Genomic DNA, 22,298 nt, shown 5'->3' with positions numbered 1-22,298 from the left:
AGGTGGAGACTGACAGGAACACAGAGAGAACACTTTCACCTCACGGATTTGGCACCACGTCTCAATTTGACGCAGTTGTTTCACAAAGATCGCAGCCATTGGTAAAAATACTAAAAGTGAGAGACGGGTGACAGTGATGGAACATGGAAAAGTGCTTCTACCTCTATTGCACTTGTGTATTCCCATTTTCATCTAAATTCAAATCTCTTAATATTTTAGGTTTGATATATTGTACAAATACTGCTAAACTTGGTTATTTAGCAAACTACATGTTGTATTATGACTTAAATTACCCGTCAGCATATACTACAAATGTGCTTTTCTTGTACTCTTGAATCTTTAATTGACCTGCTTATATTGAAATCTGAAAGGTTTTATATAGAGTGTGTCCTTTACTTGGTCCTGTTTACAGCAGTGGTCAGTACTACGTGCACCCTTCTGGCTAAAGAAGTAGAAATTTCCATCAGGAGCTTCCCTGATTCCAAAACATCTGGTTGACACTGGACAGAAATCATGACAAATATAACTCCTTCATGAACAGCTGTCTGGTCTTTCAAACGCAGGACCTAAAACATGGTCACTTTCAGCAGAATTCCATGTGAATATTAAAGGAAACTTCAACTTTCATACAGTTGTGAATAGGTACCAGGTGACGTTTGCTCTACACAACAAGAGTAGCTGGGAGCGGAGGATCTACAGGGCGAGAAAGAAATAAAATGAAGGAAAACAAACGAGGAAGTATCCTTATATAATTCAGCCAGTGAGTGCATGTGTGCAGCTGCAGCAACAGCAGGGAGGGAGGAGAGAGCAGAGGGGCGTCCATTGTGGGTCTTTGTGTGGCTCAGATTGTCCTCTTCTCTGGGAAAGTGGAAATTTAACACTCCTCTCCAGAGGTCTGGTTACCAGGTGAGAGAGGAGGGAAAAAAAGGGGAGGAGGGAAAAAACCAAGCCCTGCATACTGTAGGTGTGGAGAGAGAAACAGGAAGAGAGAGGTGAGAAAGAAAAGATCCCAAGGTTCTGGAGACCTGAGAGAGCCACGGACCGATAAAAACAAAGATAAGGGGAAAAAAGAGCGCTCAGATTTTGCTTTCCCTCCCACAAGATTGTATAAATGGGTGATCAGAATGTAAAAGTCCCCAGAAATTAAGAAATGCTCATCAACGTGCAGTGATTGACATTGGAATCAAAACAGGGTTAGTGTCTAAAATGAGAGTCTGGATATAAAAGGCTCAGAAAAATGAAGAGATTCGGGTTTAAACCACATGGCAGCATAATGTAACAGAAACTATTTGTGTGTTTTTCCTACAGAAACGTGGTGCCACATTTAGTGAGCACACTGCTCCTCCTGGTGAACACATTTGGAACTATCACCCTGACGCAAAAACACAGGAGGCGTTTGTGCCTGAATATGTATTTATTACATTTCATCTTTTTACAAACCTTTTTTTTATTTATTACAAAGACAATCTTTAAACCCCTTACACACCAAAGAATACTAATTACATGGCAAAACTACACCATCTATCTAGAAGAAAGATCACTCCATTTCCACAGATTCCCAACGTCATGATAAAAGTGGTCTAAAAAGTCAACAGCATTGTGAGCTCTGTGGCCTGACTGTTTATTTTTGTTTACATGCTTGCCCCCATATGCTCTCCCTTGTTTTGTTTGCATTTTTACTTGCACCATGGCAGCCTTGCGTGTTTTCCTGATCCGTTACCATGATGCTTCAGGAAACAAGAGTTCCAACGATAACATCTCCCACTCTGCGGCTCTCCGTGAGTCTAGAGGAGGGAGCGAGGAGGGGGAGCCACGGGTGGCGGGGGGGTGGTGGGGGGGGGGTACTCAAGGGCGACCATGTGTGTTTGACAGGAGTGTTTTTGTGGATGATTTCTCTGCGTCTCCCCCGATGTTGACTGAAGTGGATTGTGCAGGCGGCAGCTCTGAGAACAGCTGCTTCTGACACACACTGTGTAAAGAGTGTGTGTGTCACTTGGGGATTGATTGTGAGTGTGAGTGCCTGTGTGTGGGTGGGGGTTATGATACTTTTAAAAGTCCTACGACTAGACTTGTCTGTTTAATAACCATTAAAATCAGATATTTGAAGCTAGCAATTTCCTATTCAGACATCAGAGCGGAGAAAACGACACCAGTGAATGGCAGTTCTGTGGGGACAGGAGAGAAATATGTATGTTCCACGGCGTGCACGTGGGTATCAATATCATTAGACGTACATCACTGTCCTCCATTATACGCATAGTCCGCCTTGTTGTGCATGACCAGTCTGTTGTCCACAAAATAGAAGCTGTCCGAGCGAGTCTCGTAAGGGCACTCCACCATCTGACGGACTGGAAAATCAACACAACGTGCACGTCAGACACCCGAAAAAAAGTCCATTTCCCAGTAAATATCTGAGCGAGAACACTGCAGTGCTTCCATGTGGAGTGGAAGTTTGCGTGCTATTTAATAAATAATATTAGCTTTAGCTGAACTAGATGTTCCACATTTTCCGGAGTATTTTTTTTTAAAATGTATTTCTTTCTTCCAAAATACGAATAGATGAGATGTTTGTTGCTGCTGTTGCTGCATAAATCAGCTGTTCTACTCCACAGTGGAATGCCACTATCATTTTTTATGATGCTAATAATGAGAATTTTAATAACATTTTCAGCTCCAAAACACTGCAAATGACAAACTGGAAGTGTAACTTGATTAAAATGGCTCACCCAGGCTCTCAGACAGCTGGGGGAACTCATAAATGTGCTCACAGGTGTTTCGACTGTTCGGGATACAGAAGCCAAAGTCAAAGTCGAAGCTCTTCAGCAGGTGATCGCGGAAGTAGTGCCGCTCGATCATCCGGAAATTGTTCAGGGGTCGGTTTCCAACTGTGAATTCCACCCTGTCGGAACACAGGGGAGAGTGGAGGCGAAGTCAATGCTGTGGTCGTCCACAGACGGTAGAGGTGAGCGCGTTACTCACGTGGCTCCCACCGTCCTCAGCTTGAGGAAGGCTGGCGTGAACTGGTAGCGCACAAACCTGCCAGCGCTGGCGTCCACCTCCCTGTTCTCTTCTTCATCGTCTGAGACACAGCAGAGCAAGAGAGCAGATGGGGCGTTTGATATATGTAAAACATGGAGGACGTTTGCTGAGATTGGCCATTTAGATGCAACAACAAGCCCTCGGGTCTTTACTGAAGAAGTCTGATATAGCGCAGTGAGAAACTTCATGTTAAATTTAAGACAAATCTTCCAGCTCTCAGCAAGGTTGATCAAACCTCCCCAAGGGTCTTCTGTTAGTCCATCCTCACCTTCATGATAGCTACCGTGATGACTACTGTCACAAGGCCTGGAAGGGCTCAGGTAACTCTTGGATCATCCTGGAACTAGACCAACTCCACTTTTCCATCAGATTTACCTCTTGGAATTTCCTCTGAGTCTACAAGCTGAGGGTGAGCTCCAGACATCGGCTGCACTCGGGGTCAATGCTGGCGTTCCACAAGGATGTGGGTTCAGCTCACTTCTCTATACACTTGACACTAAAGGCCTAACAACTCCATCACACTCATAAAAGCTTTTAATAGAAGAGGATATTACTCCCTCTCATCAGTCTCTCACCTTATGTCCGACCCTAGAAACCTTTACACATCATTAATCTTTGTTCAAAGCCTACAACACTTGAGTCAAAGTTCTTTCCAGGTCCAGGCTGTCTGCATTATATTATTCTGTTTCTATGTATGTTGTTATGTATCTTCAATTCAAACAAGTACTTTGCCGTGGGAAAGAATTTCCTGTTGTTGACAGAATAAGATATAAATCTCAACCTCGTGGGCACTGTGGACAGAGCGGCAAGAAAAGGCTTGTTTCCACTACCTGTGTGCGGCGGTTTGGCGATCTCAAACAGGACAGTGCTGGTCTCCAGATCTCTGATCTTAAAACGTATGAAGTCGATGTTGTAGATGTTGTCCTCGGGTTTGCAGAGGTACCCTGTGAAGATGTCGGGCAAAGATCCTTCATTTTAATTCGTGGTTATATGCTTTCACACGGTCCTTCATATATTCATGCCCCCACGCTGGAGACAGTTTAAGAAAAGCAATTACAGACATGTCCAGATTATTATTTTTTCATTATTATTATTGAATTTCCTCAAGCTGCAACATCGGACTGGCATTTGTAAGTAAACTTTCATTTCCCCGTCTCCCTGGTGATGGATAAAATAAAACAGTGGATTTTTCCATGAGTCAAATGTTGCATTGTGACGTCAATTCCTCCCCCAGATATCACAAATAACACAAATAAAATCCGCTCTTTTTCTGTTTTGAAAGGGGAACCTGCTCTCATGGGTCGTGACATTCTACAGCACCGGCTACATTCCTTGTTTTCATGTTGTGACGACTCCCTGTCATGATGTCCGGCAACCGGACCCGCTGGTGCGGCTACAACAGGCGGACTCAAACCTCGCGTCGCCACCCTCAGTCCGAGCACATCCTCCGGGGTGATGGGTCCGCCCTGGGTCCGCAGGTCTTCCTCGGTGGCGGGCCTACTGTCCACCTGGCTCCTGCGCGACTTTAGCCTCTTCAGGACGCCGCCAGCAGCCTTGCGGTCGCGCTGGGGAGCCGCGGTGCTGTGCCCGCCGCCGGAGACGCTCTCAGCAACAGGCGCGTCGCCGCGGGCTTTGGCTCCGCTCATCGTCGGTCGCTCACGGCCAACCTCGGACGGACCTAGGCCTGCTCTAAATGCTTAAAGAAGAAGAGGAAGATGGCGCCGTAAATGTCAAAGTGTCGGCGAACGCTCGAGCTCTTGTTTTTGTAAGCACATGCTGAACAGTTTCCATGACAACTCGTCCAGAGGACGGTGTCGTCGAGGCGTAAAGTCGTCCACACGGGGGCGACATTATACAGCCACAAGTTTGGACATATGTGGCTTCTCTCGTACACTCGCGCACGCACGCACGCGCGCGCACACACATACTTTCTCGACTCCTAATTCATCGTCAACGCAAATAAACGCAGCAAACGCCCGGGTGTTATGCAAATTAGTGTTTGCCGTGTGAGTTGACGCTTGTCCTGCTGTTGAAAGCGTCTTTCCTGAAGGAGTAACATTTCCCCTGCTTGTAAACCGTCTTTTCACTCCCAAAATGCTCAACCTACATCAGATAAAACCTGTTTATCCGGTACGCCAAACAATATTTTTTCAACAAAAGCAGATAATTGCGGCGCATTTCCGGTGTGAACTGTCGAAATAAAACTGCGGAAAAAGCACAAATTGTCGTTTCATGTGCAAGTGCACCCTCAGAATGGGAAAATGTGATGATGAAGCTGTCGTGTACTCTACGCGAACAAATATAAATAATTGAAGATAGAGACAAGAGGTCAAACGTAACGTCTGCCTGCCATCTTTAGTACATTTACAGCGTGCAATGCCTTTTCCTTCAAGGAAATGAACATTTCCTGTACACTACTGTTTTGCTTTCTGTGGGGTTCTACAAAGGATTTATTATCCAAATTGTAGTGCGTCATTCTGGTTAAGAGGTAAAAGTAACCCGATTAGGAAAAAAAATAATTGCGTCAATTTTGAATAATGTGTTGCCTTTAAGGTAATACTAAACATATATAAATGATTGGTGGAAAGTCTGGATTTCCCCAGTCAGTAAATGTAAAAAAAACATGTCGTGCTTTTATTTCCCCAAGTGTGCAGCACTTCCGGTCCCGTCGTGCTTCGCGGTGTGCGGCTTGTCTGTCGAGCAGCGTGGCTCCTGGCTCGGAGTCGACCCGAGGCGGGCAGAGGGAGTGTCTGCTGGGCGAAGGAGCAGTCTGACGTCTCGTTAGCGTAAATGACGGAGAAAAAACATTTAGAAAGACGAGACGGTTGCGGAAAAGATCACTTTTTGTCTTGTAACGTCTTCCCGCGTCCTTCTTTCCTTCAGCTGCATGTCTGCGTAAGGACAAAAGGTAATTTAAAAATGAAACGATCACCTTTTCTGCGAAGGAAATTTAAATGTACGTTAGGAAAGTTTACCAACTGATGTAAGGAGCTGTTTGGCCTCCTCTGAAATTTTTAGGGTGTTTTTTGAAGATAACGTTTGCTTATCATTATGCGCCTTCAACTTCATGTGCAACTTTTCCTGAGATGTTAGCTTAGATCAACTCCGGGGATCTTTGATTCCTTTGTCCGTGAAGGCTGCTGGTTCAACGACTGGGAGGTTATCGTTGACGCATCCGTTTGTAACTCATTAACCATCCTGCTTTCGTTTAAATGTCGTGCGTTTGGCTCCGTGCGGCGACCCCAGAACTGCGGCTGGGTGTCAGAAGTCTGACTTGAAGCGTGTGAATAAAGCGGTGGCCACGGACACGTTAGCCTTGGCAGCAGGCTCTTTAAACAAACAAAGATAAAGGCAGGAAAAATGCTGCCAGTTAATGGTCGTTTCGGAATGACTGCTGCATTGAATAAGCCAGAGGGATCATCAATCATTCACTGCTGTTGTGTAGCTGGACGGTGTTTGCTCTTCGATGCTCGGCTTTAAGAATTAGAGGGGAGCGAGCAGACACAATATAAGATCTCATTTAATCTCACTGGGTGGCGAAAGCAGCTTTTAGGAGCCTTCCCACAACCTTCCCATCTCATTACGCAACGCGCAGCGACTATAATCACAACATTACCAAGCACACGAGCCATTGCAGGGCGCAGGGAGTCAGCTGCGGGTCGATAAGGCCAGTGACAGAGAGAACTTCTACCGACACTTGAAACACACAGTATTAAACTGTGGGCGTGGAGTTACTGGTTTTGCACAAAAGTCTTACAGGTAAAACCAGATGACGCGCCGTGCACAATGCCAATGGTATTCGGTGTCACAAATCTGAAATAATGCACTTGCCTTTTTCATGCTGGGTGTAAATTTGGTCTCAGGTCGGGTCTTTGTGCACATGTGTGGTGGGAGTGGAGCTGGTTTGTACTGTGGTTCGGGTCCCAATGGAGACCTGTGCTTGTGTTTATACATCAACAGGGTTTAAAATGCACAGCGCTGTACATCAACGCTAGACTCGGTGTTTAAACATTCCTGAATACATTGTTTGGAAGATTTAGATGGACAAAAAGCTTTACCAAGACTTTGGATTACTCTGCGCACAGTGGAATCTGTCCCAAACTTAGGATTGCTCAAAGAGAATCCATATTATGATTTTGTTATAACATAATCGAAAATGATCCAGATTTATCTGCTTCCCCTTCTCTTCTAGTGATTCAGTGATGGAAGGCTCAGTTCAGCCTTCCCAGACCGCGGGTGTGTCGAACCCCAAACCAGCTCCGGGCCCCAAACCTCGGCTGGCACCTAAACCCTTTAGTCTGCAGACAAACACCACCATCCGCTCCATCCACGCACCGAAGTCCATCGTTGATGCCTCCAAGACGGCAACGCCGCAGGGCGTAAAATCTGAGGACGCAACTGTTCCTAAACCTGCGGTTCCTGCCCCTCCTCTGAAACCCACTACCTCTGTGAGAGCGCCCACCAAAGAACAGGGCGAGCCCACCAAAGCAACCGAGGCAGGTCAGGCCGGGCGAGATGCCAGTGACGGGAAGTCCGATCCAGTTCCACAAGCTACTCCTGCCGTCGAGAAACCCAAGACCGCACCTCTAGAGAGCGACAACGCCATCGAAAATAACCGAAAAACATCAGCGGACGCCGCAACCAAGTTGGAACGGGAGGATGAAAGCAAGAAAGATGGAACTTCTTCTACCGAAAGTCAAGTGCTCGACGAATTGGGCAATCCAGCGCATCGATGGGGCAGCACTAGGAAGCGCCTGTCCATGGAGATCACGTCAAGGTTCGAGCAGGGTGGCGGTCCTCCGCCTGCCCCGTCAAACATTGGCAAACAGGCGACCAGCGCCAAACACAACATCATCAGGGCCGAGTGCACGAACCCGGAGCAGAACCAGACAACGTCCGAGCTGCCGGAGAGAGAGGGCGAAGAGAGCGGACCGAAGGAGGATTACGTTGGAGGTGGCAGCATAAAACGGAGAATCAGCCTGCTGTTCGACTCGAGGCCGGAGGTCACGGTAAAGAGGGAGGAGCCAGAGATGATCAATGGTACAGGAGGCGTAAAGGCAAGGATCAAGAACTGGGTCATGGATACGGTGCCAGAGAAGAAGCCACAGTTTGTTCCCCGGCCTCGTTCGAAGAGGTGAGCAACTTTTGTGGTCTGTTGAATGACAAAACGTGGAATTGTAACTCAAACAGGACTCGAATGGCGTTTTATTCTCCAGCGGTGAGGGTTACTGTTTATAAGGTTTCCTTCATATGAAACTAAAACAAAGGGGAATAATGTTTGCTTTATCTTTTTTTAAAGACGGAAAACATCTGCAGCACTTCCTTTTACTTGTCATGGGAGTGTGAATTGAGAGATCGTAAACTGGATTAGAGCCATGCCCAAATATTTTTAAGTTAGGAGAACACTTGACTAATGTATGATTTCTGACTTTTAAATGAGATTACACGAAACCTGTACTATAAGAAATGATGCCTTTGGGTTTTTTGGTGCATCGAGAATTTAATGTTAGCCCCTGTATTTATGAATAGTCGTAATGATTAATATCTGTGTTGCCCAGCTGGATTTGCTGCTCAAAACTCTAAATTAACAGTTGGAGCGATGAGACTTTGTTGACTGCTTGGAAGCCTCACTGTAGTGACAGTTCCTGCAGCAGGACATTCCTCCTTTAAGTGAGGTTATGTAAGTTGTTTTTTAAATAAATGTGATTTGGCTCCCACAATGGGCCACCACTGTTGCAAATACACATCCAGCTGTTATTTGTGTTCTCATTAAGAAGGCTGAAACGATTACTGTAAAAGATTGATGATTCAAATCACCTTCAAACGCAGCTCACAAATGTGGCTTTATTCCCCTCTTGTGTTTGCGGTTGTCAGAGCTCGCAGAGTTGAGAAAGAGAAAAGAAGAAGTTCATTTGGGATCATTCTGATTTACAAAACATAACAATCCCAAATGAACTTTTCTGTTGTTGACCTCCTTGTCAAAGTCCTCCTTGGTCTTTTAACCTCTGCCATTATGTCCGTAGAGACAGAGTCAAGCTGTGTCAGCTAAATTGCGAGACTGCTAGCATGGTTTTAGCCAGAGAAATATGCAATTATTATGCAGCTTTTTTAAAGTTGGAAAGTTTATATATGACTTTAAATCATTCTGGTTTTTTTTTATCAGTAATATAGACTGTTTCCTCCTGTTTTCCACTCTTCCATAGCACTGAGACGTCAACTCCAGCAGAGAAAACACCCGAAACTCCACCCACTGAACCCCCTACATCATCCAGTCAGGTGGCAGATCTTCCTTCAACATCTTTACCAGTTCACCAACCCACAGAGGGGGAAGTATCTGGGAAACATAAGGAGACAGAAGCAACAGAAGATGGCCAATCACTCATCTTCAGCCAGGCTGCAGATCATACCGACGAGACAGATTCAGCCAATAATGCTCTAAAGAGGGACAACAGCAAGCGGCGCTCCGTTCACTTTGGTGTGGTGGAGAAGGATGATGGCGGACCTCCGGTAATACTAGGTCCAGAGTCTGACTCCTCTGAAGAAGAGGAAGAGGAAGAGGGGCAGGAGAAGGAAGATGCTGAGGCTGATGTCCCCGTTTCAGTGCCCGTCTACAGACGAGTGGGACTTTTTCAGAAGGATGGCAGCGCTGAAGCTGAAGAAGCGGAGAAACTGCATCATTTGGAGTTTGAAAAGAAACGCAGAGCAGAGGAGACCGAAGAGGCAAGACGCACAATAGAGGAGCATAAAAGAAAGGAAGAGGAAGAAGGAAAGGAGAGAGAAAAGGAAAGACAGCTGGAAATGGAGAGAGTGAGAAATGAGAAAAGACAAAGACTGGAGAGGGAGCAGGAGAGAGTGAGACTAGAAGAAGAGGAAAGGGAAAAAGAGAGATTAAGAGAAGAAGAGATAGAGAGAAAGAGAATGAGGCTGGAGGAAGAGGAACGAGAAAAGGAACGATTGAGACAGGAACAGTTGGAAAAACAGAGGATTGTGTTAGAGAGGATGAGGTTGGAGGAAGAGGAGAAAGAGAGGCTGAGACTAGAAGAGATGGAGAAAAAGAGGATGGAGTTGGAGAGAATGAGGTTGGAGCAAGAAGAAAAGGAGAGGCTGAGACTAGAAGAGATGGAGAAAAAGAGGATGGCGTTGGAGAGAATGAGGTTGGAGGAAGAAGAAAAGGAGAGGCTGAGACAAGAAGAGATGGAGAAAAAGAGGATGGCGTTGGAGAGAATGAGGTTGGAAGAAGAAGAAAAGGAGAGGCTGAGACTAGAAGAGATGGAGAAAAAGAGGATGGAGTTGGAGAGAATGAGGTTGGAGCAAGAAGAAAAGGAGAGATTGAGACAAGAAGAGATGGAGAAAAAGAGGATGGAGTTGGAGAGAATGAGGTTGGAGGAAGAAGAAAAGGAGAGGCTGAGACAAGAAGAGATGGAGAAAAAGAGGATGGAGTTGGAGAGAATGAGGTTGGAGCAAGAAGAAAAGGAGAGATTGAGACAAGAAGAGATGGAGAGTCGGAGGAAGGAGCTGGAGCGGAGGTTGGAGGAAGAGGAGAGAGAGAAGGAAAAGCTGAGAAAGGAGATGGAGAGACAGAGGATGGAGTTGGAGAGGAGGTTGGAGGAAGAAGAGAGAGAGAAGGAAAAGCTGAGAAAAGAGATGGAGAGACAGAGGATGGAGTTGGAGAGGAGGTTGGAGGAAGAAGAAAATGAAAAGGAGAGAATGAGACGAGAGATGGAGAGACAGATGGAGTTAGACACAATCAGGATGGAGGAAGAGGAGAGACTGAAGGGAAATGAGATGGAGAGACATAGGGAGGAGTGGGAAAGAGCCAGATGGGAAGAAGAACATAGAGAAAAGGAGAACATCAAAGAAGAAGAGATTGAGAGGGAAAGACGGATACATCAGTTGTGGCATAGACAAAAAGAAGAAATAGAGATGATGGAAACGGAAGACATCCCGCAGGAGGAAAGAGAATCTAAGAGACAGAGGCTGAGAAAGGAAGAAGAGGAGAGAGTCATTCATGAGAGCGACGAGCACAAATTTGAGTCAAAACTAAGAGAAGAAGAAATAAATATAGAGAAACAAAGAGAAGAGGAATGGGAAAACCATTGGGTGTCCAAGGTAGAGAGGTTGAAGGAAGAGAACGAGGAAAAGAACGGCCCAAGTTTGATGTGGCAGAGCAGGAAGAGGAGGAACGAGATAAATACACCAGGTGGAAAGAGGAGCAGGGGGTGGAGAGAGGACAAAAAGAAAAGGAGGACATTTTAATCTGCTTTGACTCTGGAAAATCATCAGATTCACACCGCAGCCCGACCCAGGAGCCTCCAGAGGCTAACGTAGAGGTTGTTTACGAGGATTTCTCCATTAAAAAGAACCTGCTCGAGGTGGAATTTGATGATTTCTCAGTCAAACCAGTGAAAAGTGGGGGGGGGGCCAGAGATGAGATCAGTGCAGTCGTCCAGGATGGAGGCCAGGGTGCAGCTGCTGACGCCCCCAGTGAAGAAGACGAGGAAGTGGACGTGAGCATGTTTAAATGGGAATATAAAGCAAAACAACAGGTGGAGAGCGCAGACACTAGAGAACCTGCCGCCAGCCAAGAAAGAGAGGAAGAGGAGGAGCAGCTCATCTTCTCCACAGAGATCACCTCCCCTTCCACCACACAGGAGGAGCCCAAGCAGGAGGAGGACGCTCATGAAGTCAAAGATGATCCCAGGGAGGAGGTAAATGCACGGCTTATTACCATGTTATAACTATGTTAACGGTTAAATTTCCTGCATTTTACCAGTTTAACTCTCTCTCACACACACACACACACACACACACACCACACACACACACACACACACACACACATGCTTCACGTCGCCACTAAAACTTGATGCGGTGAAACCTTGTGAGTCACACAATCGGCTCCTTCTCTGACAGCAGTTATTTCTTTCACAATCAGTCAGGTGGCTCATCAGGAAAGGTGAGGTGTCACTTCAAAAGGGTGACATAAAAGCACATGAAATGCTCTTCTCAAGAGTTCTCATGTTCGTCTTAGTTGTGGTGAATGCTTCACCATTTTCATTGTCTGAAGCAGCGAGTACAGTTCAGTGCCTGTGTAACTGACATTTATATCTGTGGTCAAAAATATCACAGGAAGTCAAGCAAGGACTTCCTTTGAGACTCCACATCCGGTGTGTTTATTTACTACTTTCTTTTGTGTTTCCATCTTGAATAAGGCCAAAATAGTTTGAATTTAGACACATGGATGAGTTCTCTCTCTGTCTGCAGCAGCTTTTGCACATGAAAGTCTAACCTAACTCTTGAATGTGGTTCGTTCCCGTCTAAAATCCTGTATAATATAGGCTTTATATTTATTTGTATTGTGGAAACACAATGACTGCAGTTCATATAGTTAATATCTGACATTTCAGTCTGCTTAAACACAGTCAGGCTGTTTTCTCAGTGTTTAGCATGAGCCTGTTTGTAATAAACAGCGCTCCACCTGTAGGATTACCTAAAGCCCGGGGCAAGCACAGTGCCCCTTGAACTATAAATTTGAGAGGTTGTTTTCCTGGTGTGGTAAGGTTTGAGGTCCAGAGAGTAAAGAGAGGAGATGAATTGTAATGTATTATGAATGAGAGAAGTCTGTGTGGCACCTGTTTCCAACAATACTGAGAACTACGAAGCCATTTAAATCTGGATTACATCAAGGGTTATATTGCTGAACTGTCTTGCTGAACGTGCATATTCTTGGATTTTTGGGTTCAACCCAGGATTTCAACCCAGGATTTCTGGCATTTTTGTCTTTGGCAAATGCAAGCACAGACCTGGATGGTGTTACACAAGAGAAAGGATTTTAGAACGTCATTTGGAGCAGGTTCTGTGTTGGTTTTTGCCAGTGCCAAATTCTAGAGCAAACCTAATTGGCTTCCTTTTATAAAAATAACCTTCAAATAAGGTTAATTCGGATCCCTGGATTGCAGAGAAAAGAACATTCTACTATATTTACCTGTACAATTGCTTGAAAAAAAGATTCAAATTTCAAGATTATGGGAAGTGTAGTTATCTTTTTACAGAGACCTGTCTTCCATTTGAATCATGTTATCTTCTTAGGAGCAGATGCCAGTATCACACACCATAGTGGCTTCCATCCAAAAGAATATAATGAGCACAGTCTTCTAAAAGAAAGGTGATTCACTCTGATTCGGTTGACTTTGGAAGTCACATGGTAGATAAGCACAGTTTCAGTCAACAAGCGCCATCTGAGCAAGCTTCTCGGGGGGGTGTAATAGTCAACTAATGCTGCTGGGAAAATTAAGCTGCCTTTTATGTGTTGACGCTTGTTATCGATTAGAAGCCAACAGATTAAGATAACGGCTCAAAAAGCAGATTAACGTGCAAAGCCAGCAATCCAAGGGGAAGAGGTTCTCAGATTCAGGAAAGAGTTGACGTTTCCGTGCTAGCTGAGGCACATTAGATCAGCACTTGTTTGAACATGTAACATTTTTGCAGAGTTGATGAAAGTTCTGAACTCTGGAGCCCTGAACTGGGTGAGTCTGTGCATCTTTGCAGTTTTGTTCCCATTTGCTGTGTGCATGCTGCAACAACCAAACTAACTACATCAATCCAGTCGGCCGGTACAGCGATATGTACAGGACATCGTGCACGAACGCTTAGATGCTGGAAAGATTTTTGAATCGTAGTCGAGTACAGAACTCTTTTCACCACTGAGTGGTGCTGCTGCACTTGGGAGCTGCCTTTTATACACAACACAAAGCTGTCATAAGAGCAGCATGTCACGAAAAGTCTAGTTTGGTTAATAACCATCTCAAAACAAATCTCCAGCTCCAGTCCATCGCACAGAAAGCATTTTATTTTACTAAAGTGCAGTGTATATAGTGATTACTGGGCTCGAACTCACTGTGGATGTCGATCTTGTTTACCTTCTTGCAGGGTAATTATGTGGAGACAAAGAGAGGGATGAACAGATGCTGTAGATGTCATAGTGAGAAGTGTTACGTGGTCATCATGTCCTCATATGGATCCGGTCAACAGGGCAGCATGTCAGAATGACCATACATGGGCTTTCTCTCTCTACTTAGTCTCCTACCCTCCTACACACACACATGCACACATATTTTCTGGAACAGATAAACACAAAAGAGGATGGGCTTAATCATGACAAGATGGTTGTCCACTGTCCATTCTTTTCATTGTCTCGTGCTCAGTCTGGCTCAAACTCCCTTTGAACTTTCCAAAGAGCTGGGTTACTCTTTGCTCCTCGTCCTTTTTTTCTCACAACTTGGTTTGTTGGGTTGCAGCAGCGGAGGAGGAGCTACACCAAGATTCCTGCACCTTTTTAGATTTGGATATGTTGTTTTTCATGGAGCTAATGGAGTGATTGACCTGCCTCTACCTGGCTTTGGATATTACACAACTTATTTAAAGGGGAAAAAAATCTGTCCTACATGGGAAATGGAGTTGCTTTGTAACCTGTGACTCACGTGCACAGGGAAACAGGCTTGACTGCGGCAGAACAAGTCTCGGCAAACAAAAGTCCGAATGTGAAAAGAGGTAATGGTTGCGTGCAGAACAAGAAAGTTTAATGGCTGTCGGGGTCACTTACAAATCTGTTGAAACCACAAAAGGGACAGTTGCAATTATAATCTCTTATGTCTTCTAGATGGATGACTGTGATAATGGAGAAGTATTTCTTCTGGACTAAAATGAAAGATCACTGATATCTGATTTTGATTCATACAAAAAATAATTGCTCTGTTCACCTCCTGAAAATGAGAACACTGACCCAGCTTTCTGCCTCACCCACAAAATCCCTTCCCCTCAAACAACACTAAACACTTTCTCCAGCGAGGCCGTTCCCATGGTGACCCCGGTGCCTCGGAAACCACCCGTGTGAGTTTTTGGACCATGCAGTACTTGGGAGGAAAACTATCTGCCGCCCAGCTGCAGGTGGCAGGCTGGGTGGGCAACGTGCGGCGCTCCTTACAAGGGGCTCTGGATCTGGTGTGGGGCTCCGCTGAAGACAAGCAGGAAGAGGAGCAAGACGAAGGAGTAGATGGAGGAGGCAGGTTTCAGAGGGCCGTGTCGCCACTTCGTAACTTTGCCAGACGTAGCAGGAGATCCCTACGTCGCCTGTCCACGAGGAGTCGGACAACCGTGCACAGGAAAGCAGGGGAAACACGCTCCGTAAGAACTCCTGTAGAGTTTACATGCATGTTAAAAGGCATGGATAGCTCTGTTTTGCTGAAATTATCGAATGCAATCTGCAGTATATCAGACCAGGAGTCGGACTGTTCTTCACACTTTGTCACATCTCTGTGCACGATATCACAACTAACTTACTTCCTGGTGTCATATTCACACATTCATGTGTTTATAGATAATGATGCAAATGTATGAAATAGGAGTGCATTGGGTGCTGGCAGCTTGTTCCCAGATGAACACCCTTATCAGATGGAGGCGTCTAAATACAGAATGTTATCGTGCTTTTTGTCCTCGTCAGTGGTGTGTGTGTGTCAGAGATAAAGCAGAAGGGTAAAACAAAGTGACATCAGGTCGGGGTTTATCCAAGTATGGTGGTCTTTGGATGTGTCCTGTTAGCAAAAACAGTCTGATAACACACAAACATCTGACTTTCAGTGTGGTGGAAAATGCAATAAGGAAGGTTTACTGCATAAACCCTAGTACCGGTACTCTGATGAGGCTATATGGATGTTAAGCAGTACATATCTTTTGTTTTCCATTGTTCCTCTAACACTTCTCAATGTCAGTCTCCTGGCTACTTTGAGCCAATCAAAAAGCATCAGCAGGATACAGAGTTGAAGGCCTCAATGATGTCCCCAGGCTGTTACCACTCTTGATCACTTGTTTTAAAGATATTTCTTCTTTTGTGGTTTTCATCTTCCTATTTGGTTCTTGTGGTATGTCTAACATGTTATTCTTCAGTGCAGCTACAAGCTAACTTGCCTTTCTTCTGGCGAGGATATAATGCGATCTTGCAGGACAGTCAAACAGCCAGTCAGCCACCTGCACTGTAGCTGTTTTTCTCATGCTACCATATCCCGGTATTGTCAATAAGAGTATAGTAAAGCTGAGAATCAACAACGGATGTAACAGTGTAGAGTGTGTTGGAATGGGGGCTCTGGGTAGCTGTTGTATTCCCTTTAAGTAGTATGAGCGAGAGTTGGTTAACGCAGTGTTTAAGGAGTAACTGTCAAAATGAGGCAGCCAACTCTGCCTGATTATTACAACAGCACTAAAACAGTTTTACTGGGTCATATTTAAGAGGTAAAATTTCGCAGTACAGGAAAAATTTCAGGTCAGTTCATGTTTGGACAAACTTCTCACGCTCCAGTCAGGTAGTCAGCCATTTGTATTACACCATCAGCATAATCCATCTCTGCAGATGTTCCGAGATGGATCCAAGCACAGTTCTGCTGTTGGAAAATTGCTATTACTTCATCCAGTGGGCTCTCGATTCTTGGTCATAAATCACGTGTAAAGGAAACAAAATTACACAAAGGAACATTGTTTTTGTACGTGTGTTGTTTCCGAGTGATGATGTGAGATAGCGATATACTGAGATGCAACCCCCTCTTTGTAAAGTATGAAATGAGCTTAGTTGAATATCAGGAAGAGCAGAGTAACTGCTGTATGGTTTTGTGTGTGTGTGTGTGTGTGTGGTGTGTGTGTGTGTGTGGTGTGTGTGTGTGTGTGTGTGTTGTGTGTGTGTGTGTGTGTGTGTGTGTGTGTGTGTGTGTGTGTGCGCGTGCACGAACTCTTGCATTCCAGCATGTGGGCGTGAAAGCACGCGTGTGTTTGCTGTGTCTGTGTGCAGGTCTATAGGTGTGTGAGCCAGCGCATGTGTGTGTTTGTTGAGGACAGCTCAGCCTCTGTGACCGGCTCATTAAAAGATGCATGCTTGGCTGGACCTCAGACCTCTCTCTCCCTCTCTCTCTCTCTGGCATTGCGTAGTGATCTTGGCTCAGCGCACAGTCCAATTTATCTTTTCCTCTGCTTCATAATTCAAAGATCAACAAATGCAGATTTATAGATCAAAAGAAGCAGGTGCATCGGGCTGATTTTCTGTAGTGGATCTTTAAGCCACATTGCAGGTTTCATGTTTTGTACCCTGTTTATGTTTGACTTAATGTTAATCTCTTTCCATCAGGCCGAAGACAACAGTTGTACAAATGTTAAAGAGAAAGGCGCTGAAGTCTTGATCGACGGCGTCCCAGATGAGCAGAATGAGGCTCCTGACCAGCCTTCTGAGACTGACAGGTACGGACGAGGGTTTCCTACAAAACCCAATACCGAAACTGCCCAAAGGCTAGAGCAACTTGTAATGCAATGGGGAAAGACAACCAGGTCAGCTGATTTTACTAAACTGACAACAGGATCAGACAAGACAAATATTCAAACAGGTGAGAACAAATACTCAGAACTGATAACTAGTGGGAAATTGCACAACTTCAAAATCCCCAAAATGCATGATGATGAATTGCTTAACATATTCTGACCTACTCAGAGAACCCAAAGGGATTACCTTTGTTTGACTTTACATCAGGACATTCTAGCTATAGAATCAGAAAGTAGCTGTCATTTTAATGATGAGCCTTGTTACATATGCAGCTCTCAGCAGACTTAAAGCTGCTCCAATTCATGAGCTCATTTACTTTTGTTTTCAAGAGCTACCCGCGCCCCCTTGTGGTTAACATAACACATTAAAGTAATGTGGCCGTTAATAAAGCTGCTCCTAAACTGAACTTCTACACTTTCTGTGAACGTTCCCACCGCCTTGCTTTATCTTTATTCCTGCCCAGTCCTGATCCAGAATCGGACCATCATCTTGAAACATCCTCAGAAGACTTGGACACAACTGATTTTCGCAGCGAGACAGATGTCGCTCCGTTCCCCGAGGTCAGTGCTCGTTTCGTTTTGAGCCCTCTCGCTTTGTGAACTGTGACAAGTGATAGTTATGTCATTAGTTACAAACAATGATGTGAGCTGTAGTGAAGTAAATAGTTTACACGCCCGTCTTGAGAAATATGCAGCTGGATATTTCTGTCTGCGTTGTGGTAATGCACTGACACGGTTAATTGTGTGTATCTAGAGTTCCACTCCTCTCCTTGACAGCAGCGCACAGAAATCCAAAGCAGATCTGAGTAAAAGGATGAGTCGAACACGTCCATCACGCTCTCTCCGAGCAGGACTGTCCCAGGGGGAAAGCCCAGATTGGAGAATCAGTGACTCCTCAGGTTGGGAAAAGCCTTTTTAAACATAACAACAATCCTTAATACTGATCGTCCACATGTGCCCACTGATTTATTTTACTGTGTCTTCGATGAAACAGTTTTATCTTCTAAGCAAAGGGAGTCAGACTCTGAGGATGAGCAACCTAAACAGAAGATCTTTTCTCCACATCCCACCTCTCAGAGAGTCCCGATATTCCCTGGATTGAGCCCTGCAGCCTTAATTGTAAGATCCAGCTTTAAGCATTTATAAGATGGCAAAATTGGAAACACTTTATTCATGTTAGCTCACTCCGACAGGCTCAGATCAAAAGAAAAACGGGTGGCAAAGTTGAAGAAACACTGGACGATAATGGAAGGGAAGAAAAGGAAGCTGGTGCTGCACCTTCTCCTTCGCAGTTGTCCTCCTCTCCTCGCACTGCTGCTCATCTCACAGGAGCCGCCCGAGTGCTGCCACCATTACCAGGAACAGACGAAGGGTAAGAAAAGTGATGGAAAATAAAAAGTTCAATCCTTTTAACAGTGATTCTTTTATTTAAATTCAGAGCCACTGCCTGTCCCCCTTGGCTGAAAGAGCTCAAGTCTAAGAAACGGCTGAGTCAGTATGACGGCGAGCCTTAACCAGCATGTGGTGAGTAATGACTTTTCCACAATCTTAAAGCACTCGATTAAAACAAAAAAAACCCACTTATAAGCCTTCATAACTCATGAAACGTTCTAATATTAAGACATTGGAAGCTGCCGCAGGGACATACTCAGCAGGGTCATTTTAACATTGGGTACATTTGGTTTATGAGCCTCAATAATTGCAACTGAACTGTTACTTAAGAGAACTAATTGGCTTGTGATTCATAAGGACAGCTTAATGGGTTTGTTTTTGACAGCAACTTTGTGGCAAGTGCTGTGAGGAAAAAGGACTTTTCTGAATGCAGACTGCCATGAATGTTATCTTCATTGCACCTAGGTTTATTTGTGGAGTAGGACATATTGAAGGGGTTAAGAAATGATGTGATGATGTGATTAATGCCTCGTGTAAAACATAACATTTGGCACTCACCTTTTTCCCTCTTTCCTTCCTTGTAGGAGACAAATGTTCATGCTGCTCAGCAAGACGCCAAGCCAGCAGCTGCTGCTGCGACTGAAAAACACCCTGCAACTACTCCTGTAGCCATATTTGAGTGCCTTATTTTGGACCTTTTATCAGGACAATGTGTTTTTTACCTGTAGATAAGATGCATTGACACTTCTTGGTGCCAAAACGGATTTGTTCGTGCCAAGTAAATGTTGTATCTGCTGTTGTACAGAGCAATGATGGGAGATTCCCCACTGTAATCTAGAGTAAAGCCATGGAATGTAATGTGTCTTTTAGATACCAAATGGGACTAATGACACTGTGCCTTCGGCGGGTTTTTACTGTCATGAAAGTAAACACATAGATGCGCAGGAAATGCTGTGTATATTAAGCTGAAATTGTACAATATGCCTTTCAATTTTCTTTCCAGTCACAAACTGTATCAATGTAAACTTTTAGCACTTTACAAAAAAATTATAAGCAGTAGACTCTTCAAAAAACATATATAAAATATTAAAAAATGTATTGGTCAAGGTTTTTTTGGTTAACCACAAATGTCTCTTATTTCTAAAATTCTTTTGAGTGGTATGGAGGAGAACATGAAATTAAAAATTGGGGTTTTTTTGTTTTGTTTTTTTTGTCTGCCGTTAAACTTTTAATCTCGAACACATTCTGTTCCATATGGTGACTTTTTGATCAACCCATTGTACGGTAAATAAAAATGGAGGGGATTTTATTAAAAAGAATTCTATGAATTGCAACAGATGTGTGTGTGGTTTTTTTAGTGGGATACTTGGTCGAAGTGTGTATTCATTTAAGGTACCAGTCATGCTGCATGTGGAACTGTGTAGAATGCAGCTGTTTGGATGCCAGATGAGATCAAGAACCACACAGAAAGCAGGAAGCTGGAGAGCAAGGTTGCTGGGTGGGGCCAATACTGCTGAGTGAGACTGATCTCTGTTCATTCTCTTGGCAGGCAGTCAGTGCATGTGGCCACTATAGGATCATGGTCACGATGGCAGCATGGGCAGAGCTGGGCACCGTTTGCCAGTGTGCCAGCAACAGAGGGGCAAGCCTATTGAGAAGCAGTGTGATGGACACAATGGGTGCGACAGACTTGCTGCATCAACAGTGTTTTTGCTGCTGTGGCCAGAAATAAACCATAAATACCCCCACTCTCCTCCACCTACCACTCGCCAGGCCTCCATACACACTCCCACACACACACACCCTTACACCCAGACGGAAAAGAAAAAGAGGAAGGACAGAGAGTGGCTTGTACATGGTGCAGTGAAGCACAAGCCATCCAGGTAAAACTAACTGACAGCAGACTGAACTTTCTTTTTCATTTCTGCCTCCCACAAGCATAAATGTAACACTAGCTGTGGTTAAAAGTAACATCATTTTTTTAAATTTTAAAAATAAAACAGTTTCTTTTGGTGGATTCATTGGATATAACTTCCTGCAAGAAGAAAACCCTCTCTCGGACTCTTGGATTTAAATATATTTATTTGCATTTGCCAGTGACAATGACGGAACAGCAGGGAACTCCGGACCAGCTGCCAGCAGAGAAGGACCAAGGAGGTGCTGGAGCTACATATAAGGTACTTTTTCTTTTCTTTTCCTGAAATCAAAGTGATAATCAAGAATATGACTGAGCCGAGCAAAGATCACACCATCCAATTCTCCACGATGTTTACAGTTGGCCATTTTTGAGTTTGAGAACTTTCGTGGAAAGAAGGTACAGCTGTCTGGTGAATGTAAAGATGTGTTGGAGAAGGCTCAGAGAGTCGGCTCAGTCATTGTAGAGTCTGGACCGTGAGTAACCCAATCTTATTTGCTGTATTTGCCTGTTATGACTGTTTTCCTCCTCTTCTGATCTGTAGTGATTCCATTTGTGTTCCTACTTCATCATCAGATGGGTGGGGTTTGAGCATCCAGGCTACGTTGGGGAGCAATATGTGCTGGAGAAGGGGGAATATCCTCGATGGAGCACCTGGACTAACTGCCAAAGAAATTACAATCTGAGCTCCTTCAGACCTTTGAAAGTGGTCAGTGTTATCATTGTGACTGAGTTGAGGAGACGTGACCTCCTGTCAGATATGACTGAAACATTTCCCCCCCTCCAGGATAGTTCAGAACACAAGCTGCACCTGTTTGAGAATGAAGGCTATGAGGGAAGAAAGATGGAGATTGTTGATGACGATGTCCCCAGTCTGTGGGCTTATGGGTTCCAGGACCGCGTGGCTAGTGCTAAGGTTATCAATGGAACGTAAGATGAAAAATTACTATTACACATTTTTACAAAATGTTGTTAATGATCTGGTAACTCTTTAGACATGGCTGTCCTCCTTGCTCTGCAGGTGGGTGGGATACATGTATCCAGGCTATAGAGGACGCCAGTATGTTTTTGAGCATGGAGAATTCAAGCACTGGAACAACTGGGGAGCCACTGCACCTCTGATCCAGTCCGTCCGACGTGTACGGGACATGCAGTGGCACAAGAGAGGGTGCTATATTGCCCCTATCCCTACCCCTACACCTCCCAATCCTGATCCTGTTCCAAATCCCATACCTAACCCCAACCCCAACCCTGGTCCTAATCCTACTCCTAACCCCAAATCCCAAATTCAACCCAAATCTTAAACCCACATCTCTGCACCTCCTACATCAGCCGAGACAGACAAAATGCAGTTGAACAATTTCCAGTCTCTTCACCAGGCCTGCTGTTAATTTTGAATGACTGGAAAACTGGAACTAACAATACTAGCTCAAAATAAAACATCTTTGGTGAAAATATAAGTGGTCCTGATTTTGTTTATTTGAAAACAATCATGTGAAATAACTTACGGTACTTTGGAAGATTCTCTGAATTAATTCAAGGATAATGTGGAGCAACAGTTCAGTCTCCCAAATAGGTTTGAATTCTGGTCAATCCC

At 44.6% G+C, this 22,298-nt stretch overlaps 4 protein-coding genes across 6 annotated transcripts; 3 read left to right on the top strand and 1 right to left on the bottom strand.

Annotated features, from left to right (window-relative positions):
* Positions 1–1,395: 1,395 nt before the first annotated feature.
* LOC130524596 (protein unc-119 homolog B-like) lies at positions 1,396–14,069 on the bottom strand. 2 transcript variants are annotated; one of them, XM_057030864.1, is made up of 6 exons: positions 13,937–14,069; positions 4,454–4,735; positions 3,870–3,983; positions 2,980–3,079; positions 2,727–2,899; positions 1,396–2,348 (listed from the first exon to the last, which is right to left on the bottom strand). In XM_057030864.1, exons 2-6 carry the CDS (start codon positions 4,683–4,685, stop codon positions 2,236–2,238), a joined length of 732 nt encoding a protein of 243 aa, XP_056886844.1. In that variant the 5' UTR covers positions 4,686–4,735; positions 13,937–14,069; the 3' UTR covers positions 1,396–2,235. The 2 variants fall into 2 exon arrangements, with proteins under 2 accessions (XP_056886844.1, XP_056886843.1); XM_057030863.1 differs by lacking the exon at positions 13,937–14,069 and having other exon boundaries at positions 4,454–5,240.
* On the top strand, positions 5,738–11,747 carry LOC130524589 (trichohyalin-like). The gene is made up of 3 exons (XM_057030853.1): positions 5,738–5,947; positions 7,232–8,173; positions 9,243–11,747. Exons 2-3 carry the CDS (start codon positions 7,242–7,244, stop codon positions 11,293–11,295), a joined length of 2,985 nt encoding a protein of 994 aa, XP_056886833.1. The 5' UTR covers positions 5,738–5,947; positions 7,232–7,241; the 3' UTR covers positions 11,296–11,747.
* Positions 14,070–14,245: 176 nt separating the features above from the next.
* Positions 14,246–20,120, top strand: LOC130524594 (uncharacterized protein KIAA1671-like). Of its 2 annotated transcripts, XM_057030860.1 has the most exons (9): positions 14,246–14,589; positions 14,699–15,222; positions 17,207–17,316; positions 17,859–17,955; positions 18,149–18,293; positions 18,389–18,513; positions 18,588–18,766; positions 18,833–18,918; positions 19,371–20,120. In XM_057030860.1, the coding sequence occupies exons 2-8, from the start codon at positions 14,944–14,946 to the stop codon at positions 18,906–18,908; spliced, it is 1,011 nt and encodes a 336-aa protein (XP_056886840.1). In that variant the 5' UTR covers positions 14,246–14,589; positions 14,699–14,943; the 3' UTR covers positions 18,909–18,918; positions 19,371–20,120. The 2 variants fall into 2 exon arrangements, with proteins under 2 accessions (XP_056886840.1, XP_056886841.1); XM_057030861.1 differs by having other exon boundaries at positions 14,246–15,222.
* A 242-nt stretch (positions 20,121–20,362) lies between these two features.
* On the top strand, positions 20,363–22,161 carry LOC130524595 (beta-crystallin B3-like). The gene is made up of 6 exons (XM_057030862.1): positions 20,363–20,669; positions 20,884–20,963; positions 21,062–21,177; positions 21,278–21,410; positions 21,489–21,631; positions 21,723–22,161. The coding sequence occupies exons 2-6, from the start codon at positions 20,889–20,891 to the stop codon at positions 22,003–22,005; spliced, it is 750 nt and encodes a 249-aa protein (XP_056886842.1). The 5' UTR covers positions 20,363–20,669; positions 20,884–20,888; the 3' UTR covers positions 22,006–22,161.
* The last annotated feature ends 137 nt before the right edge of the window (positions 22,162–22,298 follow it).

The sequence above is a fragment of the Takifugu flavidus genome, chromosome 4, assembly GCF_003711565.1.
Source record: "Takifugu flavidus isolate HTHZ2018 chromosome 4, ASM371156v2, whole genome shotgun sequence".
Lineage (NCBI taxonomy): Eukaryota > Metazoa > Chordata > Actinopteri > Tetraodontiformes > Tetraodontidae > Takifugu > Takifugu flavidus.
Note: the sequence above shows the minus strand (reverse complement) of the source record. Positions and strands in the feature narration are given on the sequence as shown.

Excerpts from the sequence above, each read along its gene's own strand:
- LOC130524596 (XM_057030864.1), bottom strand. The coding sequence starts at position 4,685 with ATGAGCGGAGCCAAAGCCCGCGGCGACGCGCCTGTTGCTGAGAGCGTC. Across the intron at positions 3,984-4,453 it reads ACTGAGGGTGGCGACGCGAG|GGTACCTCTGCAAACCCGAG; the intron begins GTTTGAGTCCGC and ends ACATCTTCACAG. Across the intron at positions 3,080-3,869 it reads CGCCAAACCGCCGCACACAG|ACGATGAAGAAGAGAACAGG; the intron begins GTAGTGGAAACA and ends GCTGTGTCTCAG.
- LOC130524589 (XM_057030853.1), top strand. The coding sequence starts at position 7,242 with ATGGAAGGCTCAGTTCAGCCTTCCCAGACCGCGGGTGTGTCGAACCCC. Across the intron at positions 8,174-9,242 it reads CCCCGGCCTCGTTCGAAGAG|CACTGAGACGTCAACTCCAG; the intron begins GTGAGCAACTTT and ends ACTCTTCCATAG.
- LOC130524594 (XM_057030860.1), top strand. The coding sequence starts at position 14,944 with ATGCAGTACTTGGGAGGAAAACTATCTGCCGCCCAGCTGCAGGTGGCA. Across the intron at positions 17,956-18,148 it reads ATGTCGCTCCGTTCCCCGAG|AGTTCCACTCCTCTCCTTGA; the intron begins GTCAGTGCTCGT and ends GTGTGTATCTAG. Across the intron at positions 18,514-18,587 it reads TGAGCCCTGCAGCCTTAATT|GCTCAGATCAAAAGAAAAAC; the intron begins GTAAGATCCAGC and ends TCACTCCGACAG.
- LOC130524595 (XM_057030862.1), top strand. The coding sequence starts at position 20,889 with ATGACGGAACAGCAGGGAACTCCGGACCAGCTGCCAGCAGAGAAGGAC. Across the intron at positions 21,178-21,277 it reads GTCATTGTAGAGTCTGGACC|ATGGGTGGGGTTTGAGCATC; the intron begins GTGAGTAACCCA and ends CTTCATCATCAG. Across the intron at positions 21,411-21,488 it reads CCTTCAGACCTTTGAAAGTG|GATAGTTCAGAACACAAGCT; the intron begins GTCAGTGTTATC and ends CCCCCCCTCCAG.